Here is a 15565-nt window from a genome sequence, read left to right as displayed (position 1 = left end):
CGCCGATTAATAAGTCCGTTTCAAATAGGTATGAGTTATTGTGAGAAGCAAAGAGAAGTTCCAGAAGGCTCGATACGAGCGAAGAAGCAATCAATCAAATATTTCGTCACCATCGTACCAGTTGATGCGTCCGCCCTTCCGCCCGTCATACTTCCAGAGAGCACGTTATGTATGGCTGCTCTGTTGAATATTGGTTGGACACACGAGGCAGCGGGGATGATCTTTGATTACTGGAAAGATAACTCCAAACCTAGGAAACTGACGGCATGTGATGATCGGGATCCCACTCTCATCGAGTAAGTACTTCTACCTTTAAAAGACATCAGGAATACACTGACGCTCTGTATCTATGATAGCTATGCAATATCCATGGTCCAAATGAGAATGGACCAAGTGGCTATTGCAAAGCAAGTGAAAGTCGATGCGAGAAAGGAAATGACTATCCTTGGACTGTCCACCGAATTCCAGGACGCTATGCTAGATCAAGACAGTGACCTTCTCGGTGGCCATGTCAATACGATGGATCTTTGTTTTTGGATAATAGATGCACTGGGCAAGCGATACAGGAACTTGGTATTAAGCTTGAGATATCTGAAGAATTTTGCGGCAACGGGCATAAAGGCGATGAATTGGTAATGGAATGCAGGTGAAACACGAAACAGACACGGTTGGATGAGGGAGTTGAATGCCGCTGGGCTCTCTGGGTTTTCAGGTTGGATTAATGCCGTTGCGTTACTTGAATGCTTGCAGTAAATATATGTTTAAACTCACATTCATGACCAAAGAAGACAAATGGTGTGCAATATGTTTCGTCCATGTGGGCTGCTCAGCCACACTTGCACTGCCACAATTTGAATATCATCCATCCCCGGGGCCATGGATGCAGGTGGATGTTTTAACAATTCGAGGGTCCAAAATCATAGTTATTTCTTACGACAACCAATATTGTCGTGAGTTTCATATCGTACTGGTTTCCATATTATGCTAATTATATCTGACCAGATAATCAAGTTTCAATTATGATACCAAGAACTTCACCATCTTCATAAGACAAATTAAAGCCACATCTCGCAAACGCCAAAAGGTGTCCTCATGGCTGGTGCTATCTCCACTCTCCTCGTGGGAGTTCTCACTGCCGTAGGCAGATCAGACCCAAGTTCACGGAGAGGACTAGGTCTCAAGAGCGCTCTTGCCGTTCCGTTGACTGTGGCTTCTCTTGCCGGGTTCTGGGAATATCAGGTGATCAAAAATGTCCCTGAGCCTTATTTGGTATGGTTCTCTTCATCTAAAACCTCTATTTGATGCACTGGCTCATATTATCCAGGATGAAGTATTTCATATACCACAAGCTCAAGCATACTGTAGATGGAACTATGGTACCTGGGATCCAAAACTTACCACACCACCTGGATTGTATGATTTCCTTCCAGGCAATATGTTATCCTAAACATCACTGACCAGGAACTAGATATTGGTGGAGCCATTTCTTGAGCATAGTCTCTGGATTCACAACATGCAATGTCCATTTTCTTCGGACAACAAATGTCATTGCCCTCACATCCATTATGATGCTTGCTTGGAAATGTCGAAATCTCATCATTCGGGCTGGGGCTGAAAACCGCACAGATGAAAGTCCTAAGTTGATATCCGCAGATTCATTACATACAGCTGCAAATATTGCCTTATTTCCTCCTCTGTTTTTCTTCTCGGGCTTGTATTATACGGATGTGCTGTCTACTTGTGTAGTTCTATACCTATATAAGCAATTCCTTGAGCAAGCAGAATCCAAGAATCACAAATCGTGGAAAAATGTTGCATGGTTTTACCTATGTGGTATATTCGCTCTTTGTATGAGGCAGACGAACATCTTCTGGGCCGCCGTGTTTTTAGGGGGGATGGAGGCTGTGAGAACAATGAAAGGGACGTATCTTCCTGCTGCTCCATCCTTGAGACATCACCACGCATCATCAATGGTGGAGTATCTGAAAGAAGTTGGTGAGCTTGTAAAATCAGAGCATCCACATGATCCACCTCTACATGCTGCTGGTCTAGAAGGTAATTCCATTACATTCCGATTTCCCCGTCAATATTCATATTTTCCGCCTTGTTAACAAGAGCTAACAACCTCCAGATTTCGTCCTCACACCCCTTTCAATCATCTGGAACGCTATAACCCGCCTCCCGACCATCCTCATCCAATTGATTCCCCACATCTCACTCCTCATCACATTTGGCGCTTTCGTCTTCATCAACGGCGGTGTTGTGCTCGGCGATAAATCAAACCACGTCGCTACCATTCACCTCTCACAACTCCTGTATCTCTGGCCCTTCATTGCATTCTTCTCATTCCCACTCCTCATCCCGACTCTCTTCTCATTTCTCCTGAACTCAATCGACAATATTCTCCACCCATCCAAATTTCTCACCTCCTCGCTCAACACCCAGATCCGGGCCCTCATAACCTTCTCTCTCATCCTCGCATCTCTCCTCGGCTCCCTCGCAATCATAAAATACAACACCATCATCCATCCATTCACCCTCGCCGACAATCGTCACTACATCTTCTACGTATTCCGATACAGCATCCTCCGCCATCCTCTCATCCGCTACCTCCTCGCACCCATCTACATCTTCTGCTTCTTTCTAATCTTCAAAACACTTTCTGGATCTTCACCCGAATACACATCACCAACCAAGAAAGAAACCCCAAAAAAACCCCACAGCCCCTCATCTCCTCCCACCCCAACCTCCTCCCCCCTCTCAACACTCTTCCTCCTCCTCCTCACCACCGCCCTCTCCCTCATCACCGCCCCCCTCGTTGAACCCCGCTACTTCATCCTCCCATTCATATTCCTGCGTTTACATTTGCCCACCCTCGCAATTTCCGCCTCCCTCTCCCCCTCTCCCAAGATCAATATCCGTTTATACGCCGAGACGATATGGTATCTATTGATCAATGGGGTTACAGGGTATATATTCTTGTATCGGGGCTTTGAGTGGACGCAGGAACCGGGGAGAGTGCAGAGGTTTATGTGGTAGACATGTTTTGAGGGAGGTGGGTGCTTTTGAAGTTTTGGGGGTGTGGAAGCTAGAGGGGAGAAGTTTGAGGACTTTGAGAGATTCGCTGGAAGAGGAATTCAAGGATAAATCGGGTTATTACGTGATATCATCAGTCGGTGATTTAGAGCGCGAACGTAAGCTGCTGTCGTGGAGCATGTACATATAGTTGTAAGATAGATATAGATAAATCTTAAAGGACATATTACTATCTTATATCATGTCACTCATCTACCTGCTTCACAAGACCATACCCGCATTTCCTTGTTTCCTGCGCTCACTCACTCTCCCACTTACTAACTCACTTCCCAGCCCATCCATACACAGTATTCATTTCAGGATTAATTTTTCATTTCGTTCCTATTTATTTATCTGGTTGGAGTCTTGCAAGTTCCATTCTGATATAATATCACCAACGCCCTACTCCCCATATTCCATTCTGCTCCATATGTTTATAATACTATGTAATATAATGTAACAAATCCGGTTCCAATAATCCAGCCCCCTTCCGTATCCCATCGCCAACGCCCGCTCATGAGCAGTAACCCTATTCCCAATCTTCTTGTGGTGCTGGGGTATACGTCGTCTTCGTGTGGTATTGTAACATTCTTCTTTCCAGATTCCCGATGCATTCGTCCATCGCTTCACTGAAGATACGCAGTTTCCCACGAGATTCCTCGTCGTCCAGACCGTAAACTAACAATAGGTGTCTTTTGTTTCTTGCATCCATTTTGAACGTTCAGATCATCCAAGTGACTGAGTCTACTTTGAATGTTGAATGATCTTCGGAAATCAGCGACACCTTGAGCGTCATACCACGTCGAGATTTTTATTTCATACCCATTTCCTTTCCTTATCTCACATCACACTCCATCACAAACTCAATCGATCCAAACTCATCTCTCCTCCACTCCTTCTCCTCTTTATCACTCCGAGCTGAAAATATCTCTCCTCTCCGCCCTGCGTGCGTCCCCCAATATACCATTTCTCCTTGCCCATTACATCTCGAAAGCCTTCCGAGCTACTATCGCTTCCTCTTCTATCTGCTGATGTTTTGAAGCCTGCATATTTGTTTGTGTGATACGGTGCATTTTGATTTGAAATCTGATTCGAACTTGAGGTTGGAGATGCGGGATTCGATATATTTGGATTCGCATTTGAATTTTGGTTCAGATAACTCGAGGCAGCGGGGCTAGGACTCGAATCGTAGCTTCCCACAGGACTACTTCCGCCGGTTGTTCCGCGATTTCGATCGATTCCTCTTAGAGCACTTGATGTAGCGTTCGATTTTGTGCTGGTAGTTATTTGGCGTGGTTGTGAAGGTGTGGATTGCGAATGTGAATGTGCGTGAGCAGGCTTTTGGTGCGAGGAAGAGCTATTGTTGCTTATGATGGGAGTAGAGGAGAGTTGGGAGGAGCGGAAGGAGGCGAGGAAAGTTGAGAGAAAGGGACGGGATTGTTGGGCTGGAGGTGGCATTCTGGATGAGGTGGGTTGTCTGACGTGATGTTGATGTTGATGTTAATGATGATGTTAATGTTGACGGCTCAAGGTCGTTGTGTGCCGTACGATCTATCAGTATTTATAGACAGGCGAGTGGCTGTCGTGTTATTGCTCGACCTTCGAGGAGTCCAAGACTATTGGTATTGTGAGATATCAGATGGAAGATTGTGGATCATGTATTTCATGCGTGGAGGGAAATCGTGGGACGATATAATGTATGGAGGCGGCTGTTGTTGATGTAGTGACCCGCTCAAGTACATTAGACCCGTCCAAGCGGATATGTCTCAAGGTGGTTTTTAGTGGATTCCTTTCCTGTTCTGAATCGTGTGTATGATCGATGAAGTGGCAGATGTGTTGGTAGGTTCGTTGTAGAAGTAAAATTGCTGTAAAACTCGATGGTAAAATGCTAATCTTCGCGGGTGATTTCGATGAATTAAAGTATGTTTGATGAGGTCGACCTTGCGGTTTTTTTTGGTGTTGTGATTGAACCTCGGGTGTACTCGGCTCTTGCACTTCCTTCCTGGTATTCCTTGTTTGATTGTGTTTATGGCTTAAGTCACGAAATTGAATAGGATTTGAATGTCAGACCCTCGTTATCTTGTCAAGGAATGGGAGACGGGATAACCAAAAAGAAAATGAGGGGAACACGGCATGATTAGTTTCTTGTCTAGCAACGACTGCTTTCTAACGGTAAATATGTTTATACTGCACAGACTTTTTGAATTTCGTGGATAACTAAATCGTAAATTGGTCTTTCCTAATAGAGAAAATGATCGAAGTCGGAAATAAGCGGAATAGGTTTCGTTCGACCGGATACATGTAGATTATGCGGGACGATTAGACGATTACTTATGACATAAAAAGTAATAACGCGGGGACAAATTAGAAGCCGTTGATTTGAAAAGTCAGGTACGTACCAGGTAGGTTGAAGTTAGTATGTTTATTAGGGAAAATATTAACTATTAGTTTATTGTTTTAATTGTCAATATTTCTTAACCTTAAATCCATGCGACGAGAACAATGACAAGTATCGTTGTACGAGCAAAAAGGACCGTAGAGTGGTTATGAGCACAATTCCTAATGAAGTGTAATGAAAGAACAATACGATTATAAAGAGGGATTTCTTTCTCTTTCAACAGTTGTAGACCCGAGCGTAAGGAAGCTGCGAAAGTATGCCAACCATCGAAAGTATTCATCCTACTTTCCGATATATAGAATTCGGGCCAACGCAGAACGTCAAAATGCACGTTCAATACCTAGGTAGGTAGGTAAGCTTCGCGGCAAAATAAGGCATACGGGAGTTATATATCGAAGTGGTAAAAGTTTGTTTGTCGGGCGAAAGGATTAGTGGTAATTGGAAGTATTGTGAAGAATAGATAGTCTACGCAAATAATTTGGCTGAAATATCACATGAAAATACAATAGAAAACAATCTGAATAGAAATTGCAGATGACTTTTATTACTCAACAAAGGCTTACGGAGGAGATCCCGAGTCAACATAAGCAATGATTCATGGCCACCAGGGTCAAGCTACACCACACTCCTATCAAAGCATATTACCCTGATATGTCGCTAAAGAAAATCGATTGCATCTTTAGACTTTAGGAGAATAATGGCCAGGGGGTGAATGAATAGCAACGAGGTGATGAATATCGGTATGCATATGGGAGGGAAATCTCTCATTCGAACATGTAGCTTCTCCTGGGATGTTTTTGGGAGCGAATCTCAAAACATTACTGATACTACCTAGGTAGGCAAATGTTCGCTTGTTGAGATAGGAGAAAAGCAGCAGCAAACATGCAAGAATTGAAGTACATCGCCCATCTGGTAATATAAAGCGAAGCACGGAAATACAATATCAGAATATATTCGAGCCATTTCTAAAACTTCTGATCTCTAATTATATTAAAATTTTGTAGATGAGTAAACACAACGCTAAATGTAACCATATTTTCTGAGATGTTCTGGAAATTTGAATTGAGGACGGTTTGGAAATCTCGAGAGATCATCGATGCTGAAAATGATTATGTAAAATGCCTGAGGCCAATAATAAATCTTCCGGCTACCGCCGACTAACATTCTCAATAACGAATATATTGTCGACCTCCAAGATTACCATTGAATTACCAACCACACATCCTCCTCTTCAAAATGGGCAGCAACGGCGATGTGAGTGTCTCCTGCCAGTGGAACCCGCTCCGCATATTTTGCTGACAAGATTTGCGCTTTCAGTTCCACGTTTCCACAGGTATCACTCCTCCAAAGGGACCTGTCTCATACTCGACATACAAATCTCCCTATGGACCTAAGTACGATGCGCGATTCTTCAAGGAAGAAATCAGAAGCTGATGGTCCCGCAGATACAAGATTCAACCAAACATCGCCGGATGGACCCCAAAGGCAGCTTCCAAGGTGTATGTAGATTTTTTCTAAACGGGCACGATGTTCATACGCTGGGCCGTGTGAATTCTGGAACTACGATAATATAGATTCAGACGATACGTTTCATGCTCTACATGGGAATGGCAGAATTGAGTTGGAAACCTCGCTAATATTGGCATTCAGTGGCCTTACTTTAGCTGGATTCGGTGCTACAGCTGGATTCTTCGCCCTTTTCTTCTTCTCCGACATCCCTAGAGTACGAAACGACATTATGGTTGTAAGTTGGAATACGATGGTATATTGCGGTATTTTGGCTCACAATTAAACAGAAAATCCCAATTATTGGTGACCGCTGGAGAAAGGAAGTCCCTGCATCCGACAACGTACGTTATTTTTATTTGTTTGACACCATTAGAATTGCCAGTTGGATCTTGGACTAGGAGAAAGAAGATCTTGACATGGCAAATTGTTTGGCTATAAAATTGCTATCTATAGCGTCAAGAAGCCGATGTCACAAGTGTACATCGGTTCCTTCCGCCTAGACTCCTTTCCTGAACCGAGTTCTTGACCAGAATAACCAGTCCATGCCAATGACATGTCATTCATTCGGCCACAAGCTGACATTATTTTCTTCTAGCCTTTTTAAACTTTGTGTCGCTGGTCCAGGGTTGGGAGGATGGAGTGAAGACAAGAAGTGCATGGTAGACAAAATATCGAATTGTACAAAAGATTATCTGAATTAGACTTCACATTCACACTCACCCTTGTCATATTTTCATGCCATTTATTACATGTAACATTTACCGCCCAAAATTGTATAAGATTTCGGTTTTCAGGTAGCTCTAGAAGTTTATAGCAAGGCTGTTCTCGAAGTTCTCGAACCTTCCAAATTTGGAATTACCAATCCAACTTCTCGCAAGGCTGACATTTACCATCTCCAATAATATTTACCATCTCCAATAATATTCAATGCCAACACTCATTGTGCACCACCTACTTTTCCTTCTTATCCCAAACTAATATCATTAAGTTTGCTCGTATTACAATCCTTCAGTACATTTCGTTCACTTCAGACTACGTTTCAATAATATCCTTAACAGCACAGCCCTCTTGTGTAACGAGGCTGAAATCAACCCCCATAATCTATTAACGCAAACAAATAATTTACACCGGCATATCGAACAAACATCTTTTCAGTAAATAAGCCGGACGGCCTAGCGTTTATACGTCCTAGGTCTATATCGCTTTAGTCGCAGACTCTCGAACTCACAGTCGGCCCAATCATCGTCTCCGCCGCAAAGTGGCATCATGGCAGGATCCGATCTACCTCACGATCCCAAAAAAGCTCTCGAATTCAAGAACAAGGGAAACGATCATTTTCAAAACAAAAACTATGAGGCCGCTGAACAATTTTATAGTAAAGCGTTAGTCTATATTCTTGATTGATTTCCCTTATCTTGCGCACTCCCTCAACCCATCTGCTTCCTACCCCTCACTGTCCACACACCCAACCTTATCATGTCAGATAACCCCATCTAACACGCCATTTCCCAGCATCTCCCTTGATCCCCTCAATCCGATTCTCCACACGAACCAGTCCAAAGCTCTCCTCAAACTTTCCCGCTACCCCGAAGCAATTGCCTCCTCTGAATCCGCTATCGCAGCTATCTCCTCCGCTCCCATAAATAGCGTATACATGAAAGCATACTATAACATCGCACAAGCATACCATGCGCTACGCGATTATGATTCCGCGCTCAAAGCGGCCGAAATGGCGAGAGAACATTGTATAAAGGATATGCCGATTGGAGGGAAGGGACTAGTGGGGAGTGGAAAGAGTTTGCCGCTTATCTTAGAGCTGGGGCTAAGGTGTAGAAAGGAGGGATGGGAGAAGAAGGAGGAGAGGAGGAGGAGGGATAGAGGTTATTTATTGGGAGAAGTGACGGGGTTGATGAGAAAGGAGATGGAGAGGGAGGGGGGAAGAAAGGAAGGATATGATGGGGAAGGGAATGGGGATGCGATGGATATTGATACTAGAGAAATCACAGAAGAATGGGAGAAAAAGATTGAGGAGGTAGAGAGGGTATTCAGACTTGTGGAAACGCAAGGAAAGGAAGGGAGGAAGAGAGAAATGCCCGATTGGGCGATTGACGGGATCAGTTTTAATGTTATGATCGATCCTGTTGTGGTATGTTCTTTTCATCTTCCGTATTTCATATCCTCGCCTGAGCTTTCCTTCATCGACCCTATCTATCATCACCATTAAAAGGATACTAACATGCTTCCTTCACAGACCAAAACTGGCCAATCCTACGAACGCACAAGTATTCTCCAACATCTCGAAAGAAGCTGTACCGATCCCCTAACAAGAGAACCCTTACTCCCAAGTGATCTAAGACCCAATCTGGGATTGAAGTATGCAATCGAAGAGTTTCTGGAAGAGAACGGGTGGGCTGTTGAATGGTAATTGGACATGAGACGAGGAAGCGAGGGAAAGGTGTAGGAAATGAAAGTGAAATTTGAAATTAAATGATATGTTAAGCGAGCGTTAGCATAGCTCTTCTACCTGTCTGCCTGCTTTCATCAAGTAGTGCATTTCTTGGATATTCTTCTCTCGATTAGCTTATTTGTGTGTTAGTTAACAGATGCGAAAATGCAAGGCGAGGAATATGGGGCACATGGAACTATGAAGTGGATTTGAGATAGTTATCTGGATCATTTCTAGAAAGTATGGGATGGAATTAAATTTTTACTCTCTTCCAACATCTTGTTAATTTGTGGATTACTTCAGGTTAGTGGTTGAATGAACATAAATTGAAGATTTAGTTCTTGTGTGATGTGTGTGTTCTTTTTGTTTTGAGTGTGGGGTTTGAGGAAAGGGGGAGATGAGGTTATGGATGGATGTAGGATGGATGTAACGATGAAGGGGTGGTTTATGAATATTTTCAGCTTTCCGTCGCGCTAAGTTAGTCCCCATCTTTTACCGGCTAGCTGAGATCACAATATCCCTATGATGCATTTTGATGGCAATTAAGGATTGAGCTTGCAGCTAGGTCAAAACAGGGGGTGTGCTTGAAAGTGGAAGCTGAATTTGTGGTTTTGTTATCGTATGAGTGGATGGGGTCTTCGGTATGCGGCTTGCATGAAGGTAGAGTATAGGCATCTAGGAGTTAGCAGGGCTTGATTGCATATCGTTTCGTTTCAAGGTTTTAGTTCTATCTAAAGACGTTTCAAATGGCAGAGGGTATCATTTCTTCACTGGGATATCAAATTTCAAATGTTGTTAGAGGAAGTGTGGTAATCAACATGCAGAAGTGTGAATTGTGTTACTAGCTAGACCCAGCGTAGAATACTCAAGAACTATAAATAGAAGGAAAGATCTCCCACGTAGCAAGTTTTCCTTTCAGTCACGGAAATCATCAGTTTCTGTTCTCATGTTGTCGGCTATAGAGCACCAAACGATATTCGGTGTACGTATTTAATAGTACTTAAGATGGAGAAAAATAGATAACGAGGCGAAACATGAAAAGATACAAGTGAAATGATTTCAAACTAGAAAGGAGCATCGAGAATAAAATATATCAGTATAGACTGCGCATGCGAGGGCATTTGAACAATTTTACACTTTTATTCTAGCAATAGAAGGTAGGTCATAAGCCATTTTCTTCGCAAGGAAACATTCGTACAAAGAAATTTTTTCTTCCCATTTAAGATCACAAAAGAAGATAATGAAAAATCCATTCCATTGATGAAGGCCATAATTAAAAGGTCTGCAGTAATCAGGACCTATTTCTCCGTGCGGGAATCCGTCTTGTTGGTTTTCAAGCGATAGTCGTTACCCAGGACACATCCCTATAGATCGCCGTCGGTAAATTGTGAATAATGTAGCTTGGTGCACCATGAAAATTTTGAATGAAGGAAATGAAAAGCAATAATAAATGAGACGTAACTGGAACAAGAGGTCTTATGGGGTTCATGATAGGACGAATGGGCGATATATTTATCACAAAACCTGTAACAAAACCTGCAAGTAGAGTGGGTTCCGAATAACTTACAGAACATGCAACTTGTGCTGGCCTCAGTCGACTTCTTTGGATATATCAGAGAACCAAATATGTTTCGATAATTCCAGAGCAGTGCTTCGTTCCTCAGGTAGGTATCTGAGGGTCTTTCGGAGTAAATCCTCGAGAATTATTGCTTCAGCAGTAGATATCTTGATGCCAGCTGGCTCAAGTTTACTTTGAGAATGTTCGGGGCCGCAATGTTCGACTTCAGTAGAAGCTGCCATATTCCGAGTTTCATTATCTTCTGAAATGGACACATTAGCAGAGGTTTTCGTTTTAGATTTCTCTGCTAGTACGGAAAATTTGGTGAAACTCTTTTTAGGGGATCGGCCTGTCGATAGTCCCTCTGAAGATGGTGTCTTCTCCGAGCTTTTAGCATCTGAACTCTTGGATTTCGAACTCTGGAACTCCGAACTCTTGTCTTCGGAACTTTTTGGGTTTGACAAAAATCCCACAGCAGAACCATTTTCTGCTTCGTTGGAACATGAAACAGATATTTCTCGTTCAATAGCATTCACTGACTTGAGAATGGCCTCCGCCTCGCTAGTTCTCAACTTCTCTGCCATCTCCACGAGTTCATCTGTTCCATCAAGCATGTCATCCCGAGGAGGCTCCTTGAATTTCTCGATGAATTCCAACGCTTCGTTTCTAAGCTTTTGTCTATGAGGAGGAGCATCACCATCGTGTGTACCGGTCTGCAAAATTTGATCAAGTATATTTCCTGCTGATTTTGCATCAATTTCTGTTTGTTGTTTGTACCATTCTAGACCTTCTTTCCAAGCAGCCCACCATTCATCAGGGAATGTGCCTAGAAGTCTCACTGCAGCTATTAACATCTCGTCCCTTTTCGGAATGCCATCATATTTGAACAACCGAGATCCGGTACGAATTTCAAAAATTGTACACCCTAAAGCCCATATATCTGAAGCGACACTTCTGTAACAACCAAATAAGAATTCAGGTGCACAATAGCTTTTAGGCGTGCCAAGGTCAAACGATGGGACTGTTTGGAGGAAGGCGATACCAAAATCGATTATTATGATGTCATTTGCTATCCACTTAGGATTTACCTCCTTCATGTTGATTGGGGCAACGGTATAATCCGGAAATGAAGAATCAGTTGCTGGAAGCTTGGAGCGAGCATATATGATCTCTTCTTTCTGAGGAACACCCAGTCTTTCATAGATTTGTGCCTCGGTCCACTCATCGATGTTGGCAAGCTGTAACAGAATATTGGCAGGGGTAAGATCTAATTTTGTGGTAAGCTGATCGAACAGTAGGAAGAATTTTATATGGCATTGCAAACCTCCGTGAACGACACCGGTGCTATGAATATAATTCAAGCCATGTATGGCCTGCAAGCAAACATTCCTTGCCACAGACGCTTCCAATCGTCGGCTTCCTTTGTATTCACCTGGACAAGAATTGAACTGTTTGATGCTAGGTCCTCCAACTTCAGAGACCAAGCATAAATGGTCTCCGTTTGGGCCCTTGTGGGTGAAATGATCTAGCAAAGACATGACGTAAAATCTTCCGTCATGCTCGGGACTGATACGATGAAAAATTAGTCAACGCAAGCAAAATTCTTGAATGCGAAACTGGATTTTGAGTACGGAATCACATAGAGCACCAATAAGAAATTTTCCGTTGAAACTTTGGGTTTCGCAATGCGAATTGACATTCTTCATTGAATTCAAGAAGACTTTACTCGCCTCGACTTCATCCGACGTAACATGTCAACCTCTTTTGAAGTACTTGACAATCGTGCTGCAAGAACTTTTAGGGCAACATATCTTTCTCGTTTCGTATCTCGCGCAAGCCATGCCGTCGCGAATCCTCCATGTCCTAGTTTGTGTATGACCTTGTAACGATCATGCTTGAAGGTATCTTCGAGATGTATGGGATGGAAGCCACCTTTGCCATAGTTTGTTTCGATAGGCTGTACTCGAAGTTTGACATCATCCATAGGTTTGGCATGCTTTGGTTTGGAATGATCATTAGCATCGTCCGTAGATTCAGCATGCTTCACTTGAATATTGGCATTGTCCATCGTGATACTTTGGATTTCAATTCTTATCTTGGTTTTGTTTCAAGTAGGATGAAATGAAGTAAGTAAGATTGTTATTTCGATATAACTGTTCATTGGTGTTAATGTATAAGATTGTCTAAGTATGGATTAATTATTATTGTGTTGAGGTCAATGAGCGGTGTCTGAGGTCGTACTTAATTAAGTTCGCTTCAATTAAGTCCGTTCCACTAGTAGGTGCACAGACTCACGGGACAACGTGATAGGAAAGCACAATTTCACATTCAAATTTATTAACTTCAAAACTCAATCAAAATTCCAAATTTTATTTAATATCATTTAAATTAAGATGTATGATTTATAAATATAAGATTTATATAACATATAAAGATTGAATCTTAAAAATAAATATTGAATTTAAAAATCAAATAGTATGTTTTCCTATCAATTTTTTTTGGTGGGATATTATATAATTGATTGTATAAACTTGAATTTTGTTTTATTTTGAAATAAAATTCTTATTATATAAAATTCTTATGTTTGAGAATAATAATTCTTAATTTCAAAGTCAAATATCAATTTTTTGAATTTTAATTGAATTATCAAAATAGCTCTTTTTGGTGTGAAATTGTGCTTTTCCTCTTAAGTGTCCCGTGAGTCTGTGCACCCACTGGTGTTCCAAGATTTGTGCTGACAAAGCATCAATCGGTTGATCATTCTTCCGTGACCAAACTTAACGTCCTCTTCAATATCAAAGTGTTTGATCATCACGACGATGAGATATTGTTCACTTGAACTCGATATTGATATTGCAGCAATATAGGTAAGTATTAAGTCTAGATGAATGAACATATGTAGTAGTCTATCATTCCAACTCACTTTTGGGGTCGGGGGCCTATTACTAGTGAAGTTTAGAAGAAGGGCATTTCAAGAAGAAAAAACGAGCAGCAATTGATGGCCCAGCAGTACTCTTCCGCAATCAACTGAGCCTCTTTTCATTCTCCTTCACAGATATCTTACATGTTATACTGGAGGAACGATTTTTCATGCTTTCAAAATCAGTCGTTATGCTAGCAATCAATTTATCAGTATATTTTGGATGAATTCGGCCTGTTCACTCCCCCCCAAATAAGATGGATAATGATTCACTATCTATTATTTTCCCTGGCAGTGATCTTCGCCTCAAATTTCTTTGATTTATTTTCATTTTACCTTACTGCTACCACACTTCACTTTCTTCGCGGTATGCTTTATTAGCTTGGAATACTGTACAAGAGATAATTTATCCCTTCGAGTTTACTTCGTTTGCCAACTTATCTGAAAATTTCTTTACTTTTTATCTCAAGCACAAACAAATTTCCTTTTGCCGAAAAGCGCATTTTGTAGTTCTGGTGATTCCATTTTCATCGGACAACGATTTCAAAATCAATAGTATGGTCTGGAAGCTTAAGGAGCTGCGTAAAGATGACGACGAAGCACGGAAAGAGTGAGCTCGTTCTCTGTGATTTTGCCTCATCTCTGCTAACATAACTCCCTTCAGAATCTGGCATGCTAAGCTTTCTTATTCTACGTACCGACCAATTTACACACTTCGTCAAGGAGTATTCTAGTGTTATCGACACTCTTTCGAACCTCCGTGCGAATGCTCAGAATATGTCCATCAATTTCTGTCTCAAGAAGCTCAGAAGCACAAAATGACGACGTATAGTCTTGCACTCGCTGACGTTGAAGCTCGAAAGAAGGCTGCGGGATTTGCCACAGAAATAAGTAAAAATCTAGTCTATCTGCGACAACAATGCCAAAACAATGGAGATGCCATAATTAAGAGATGGAAGAAGAAGAGTCGCAATAAACGCGAGGGCCTCTTACGCGATATCGATTCCAACTTGTATCCGCATCGGTGGCCTCTTGTACACCTGAATGAAGCGTTTCAGGCTACAGTTCCTCCCGATGACTGGATCAGCGCAGACATCACGCTAAGTAGGTTTATGCGAGGGAAGGATTAGTCGAAAACCCTGTGATGTTGTTGAGTCTGTTGCAAAATCGCATCCAATATTCCCCTGAGCAGTGGGCTCCGTATGATAATTCCATTCTTGACAAACATTGGGATATTGGCTCTCTAGCTCTCGATTACAATAGCAATAGTATAATTCTGGCGGGGTCGGCATATAGAACGCTGACGCAGTGGAAAATTGAAGAAGCACATAGATGGACATCTGTCGGGTTTCCAAGTGCTATCCTCATCCTCGAAGCACAAGCACATCTTCTTTCATTCCTTCGATCCATGGTTGGGCGAATTCTTGGTTCCACAATTGGATCTTCTATGGAAAGTCAAATAAGCTCATTCAATGAAATCTCCAAATGTGGCCCAATGACCTTGATAGGACGATTTGATCACATACCGGGAGCCGCTTCCTGTTATTTGGGCCCGTCATTCTCGGCGCCGCCAATTTTACATCAATTTTCTGTTGAATACCGCCAAGACAAGAGAAGCTCTCCAGGGTGACCATCTCCGGTTTCTACAGACCAATCCTT

General features: G+C 42.2%; 8 protein-coding genes across 8 annotated transcripts; 5 read left to right on the top strand and 3 right to left on the bottom strand.

Moving 5' to 3' along the window:
• Nucleotides 1-30: 30 nt before the first annotated feature.
• EAE97_011029 (uncharacterized protein) lies at nt 31-636 on the top strand (the record flags this gene model as incomplete). Its single annotated transcript, XM_038881544.1, has 2 exons — nt 31-296; nt 357-636. The coding sequence occupies 2 exons, from the start codon at nt 31-33 to the stop codon at nt 634-636; spliced, it is 546 nt and encodes a 181-aa protein (XP_038727703.1).
• Nucleotides 637-1092: 456 nt separating this feature from the next.
• EAE97_011028 (uncharacterized protein) lies at nt 1093-3039 on the top strand (the record flags this gene model as incomplete). The annotated part of the gene is made up of 4 exons (XM_038881543.1): nt 1093-1269; nt 1325-1413; nt 1469-2055; nt 2132-3039. The coding sequence occupies 4 exons, from the start codon at nt 1093-1095 to the stop codon at nt 3037-3039; spliced, it is 1761 nt and encodes a 586-aa protein (XP_038727702.1).
• A 565-nt stretch (nt 3040-3604) lies between these two features.
• On the bottom strand, nt 3605-3787 carry EAE97_011027 (uncharacterized protein; the record flags this gene model as incomplete). The annotated part of the gene is made up of 1 exon (XM_038881542.1): nt 3605-3787. One exon carries the CDS (start codon nt 3785-3787, stop codon nt 3605-3607), a length of 183 nt encoding a protein of 60 aa, XP_038727701.1.
• Nucleotides 3788-3930: 143 nt separating this feature from the next.
• On the bottom strand, nt 3931-4533 carry EAE97_011026 (uncharacterized protein; the record flags this gene model as incomplete). The annotated part of the gene is made up of 1 exon (XM_038881541.1): nt 3931-4533. The coding sequence occupies one exon, from the start codon at nt 4531-4533 to the stop codon at nt 3931-3933; it is 603 nt and encodes a 200-aa protein (XP_038727700.1).
• Nucleotides 4534-6709: 2176 nt separating this feature from the next.
• Nucleotides 6710-7586, top strand: EAE97_011025 (uncharacterized protein; the record flags this gene model as incomplete). Its single annotated transcript, XM_038881540.1, has 6 exons — nt 6710-6727; nt 6791-6867; nt 6919-6972; nt 7124-7217; nt 7270-7323; nt 7578-7586. The coding sequence occupies 6 exons, from the start codon at nt 6710-6712 to the stop codon at nt 7584-7586; spliced, it is 306 nt and encodes a 101-aa protein (XP_038727699.1).
• Nucleotides 7587-8248: 662 nt separating this feature from the next.
• On the top strand, nt 8249-9407 carry EAE97_011024 (uncharacterized protein; the record flags this gene model as incomplete). Its single annotated transcript, XM_038881539.1, has 3 exons — nt 8249-8364; nt 8495-9128; nt 9234-9407. 3 exons carry the CDS (start codon nt 8249-8251, stop codon nt 9405-9407), a joined length of 924 nt encoding a protein of 307 aa, XP_038727698.1.
• A 1611-nt stretch (nt 9408-11018) lies between these two features.
• EAE97_011023 (uncharacterized protein) lies at nt 11019-13054 on the bottom strand (the record flags this gene model as incomplete). The annotated part of the gene is made up of 3 exons (XM_038881538.1): nt 11019-12253; nt 12311-12552; nt 12717-13054. The coding sequence occupies 3 exons, from the start codon at nt 13052-13054 to the stop codon at nt 11019-11021; spliced, it is 1815 nt and encodes a 604-aa protein (XP_038727697.1).
• A 1670-nt stretch (nt 13055-14724) lies between these two features.
• On the top strand, nt 14725-15536 carry EAE97_011022 (uncharacterized protein; the record flags this gene model as incomplete). Its single annotated transcript, XM_038881537.1, has 2 exons — nt 14725-15010; nt 15154-15536. The coding sequence occupies 2 exons, from the start codon at nt 14725-14727 to the stop codon at nt 15534-15536; spliced, it is 669 nt and encodes a 222-aa protein (XP_038727696.1).
• Between the last annotated feature and the right edge of the window lie 29 nt (nt 15537-15565).

This window comes from Botrytis byssoidea (assembly GCF_014898295.1).
Source record: "Botrytis byssoidea strain MUCL 94 chromosome Unknown BBYS_032, whole genome shotgun sequence".
NCBI lineage: Eukaryota > Fungi > Ascomycota > Leotiomycetes > Helotiales > Sclerotiniaceae > Botrytis > Botrytis byssoidea.
Note: the sequence above shows the minus strand (reverse complement) of the source record. Positions and strands in the feature narration are given on the sequence as shown.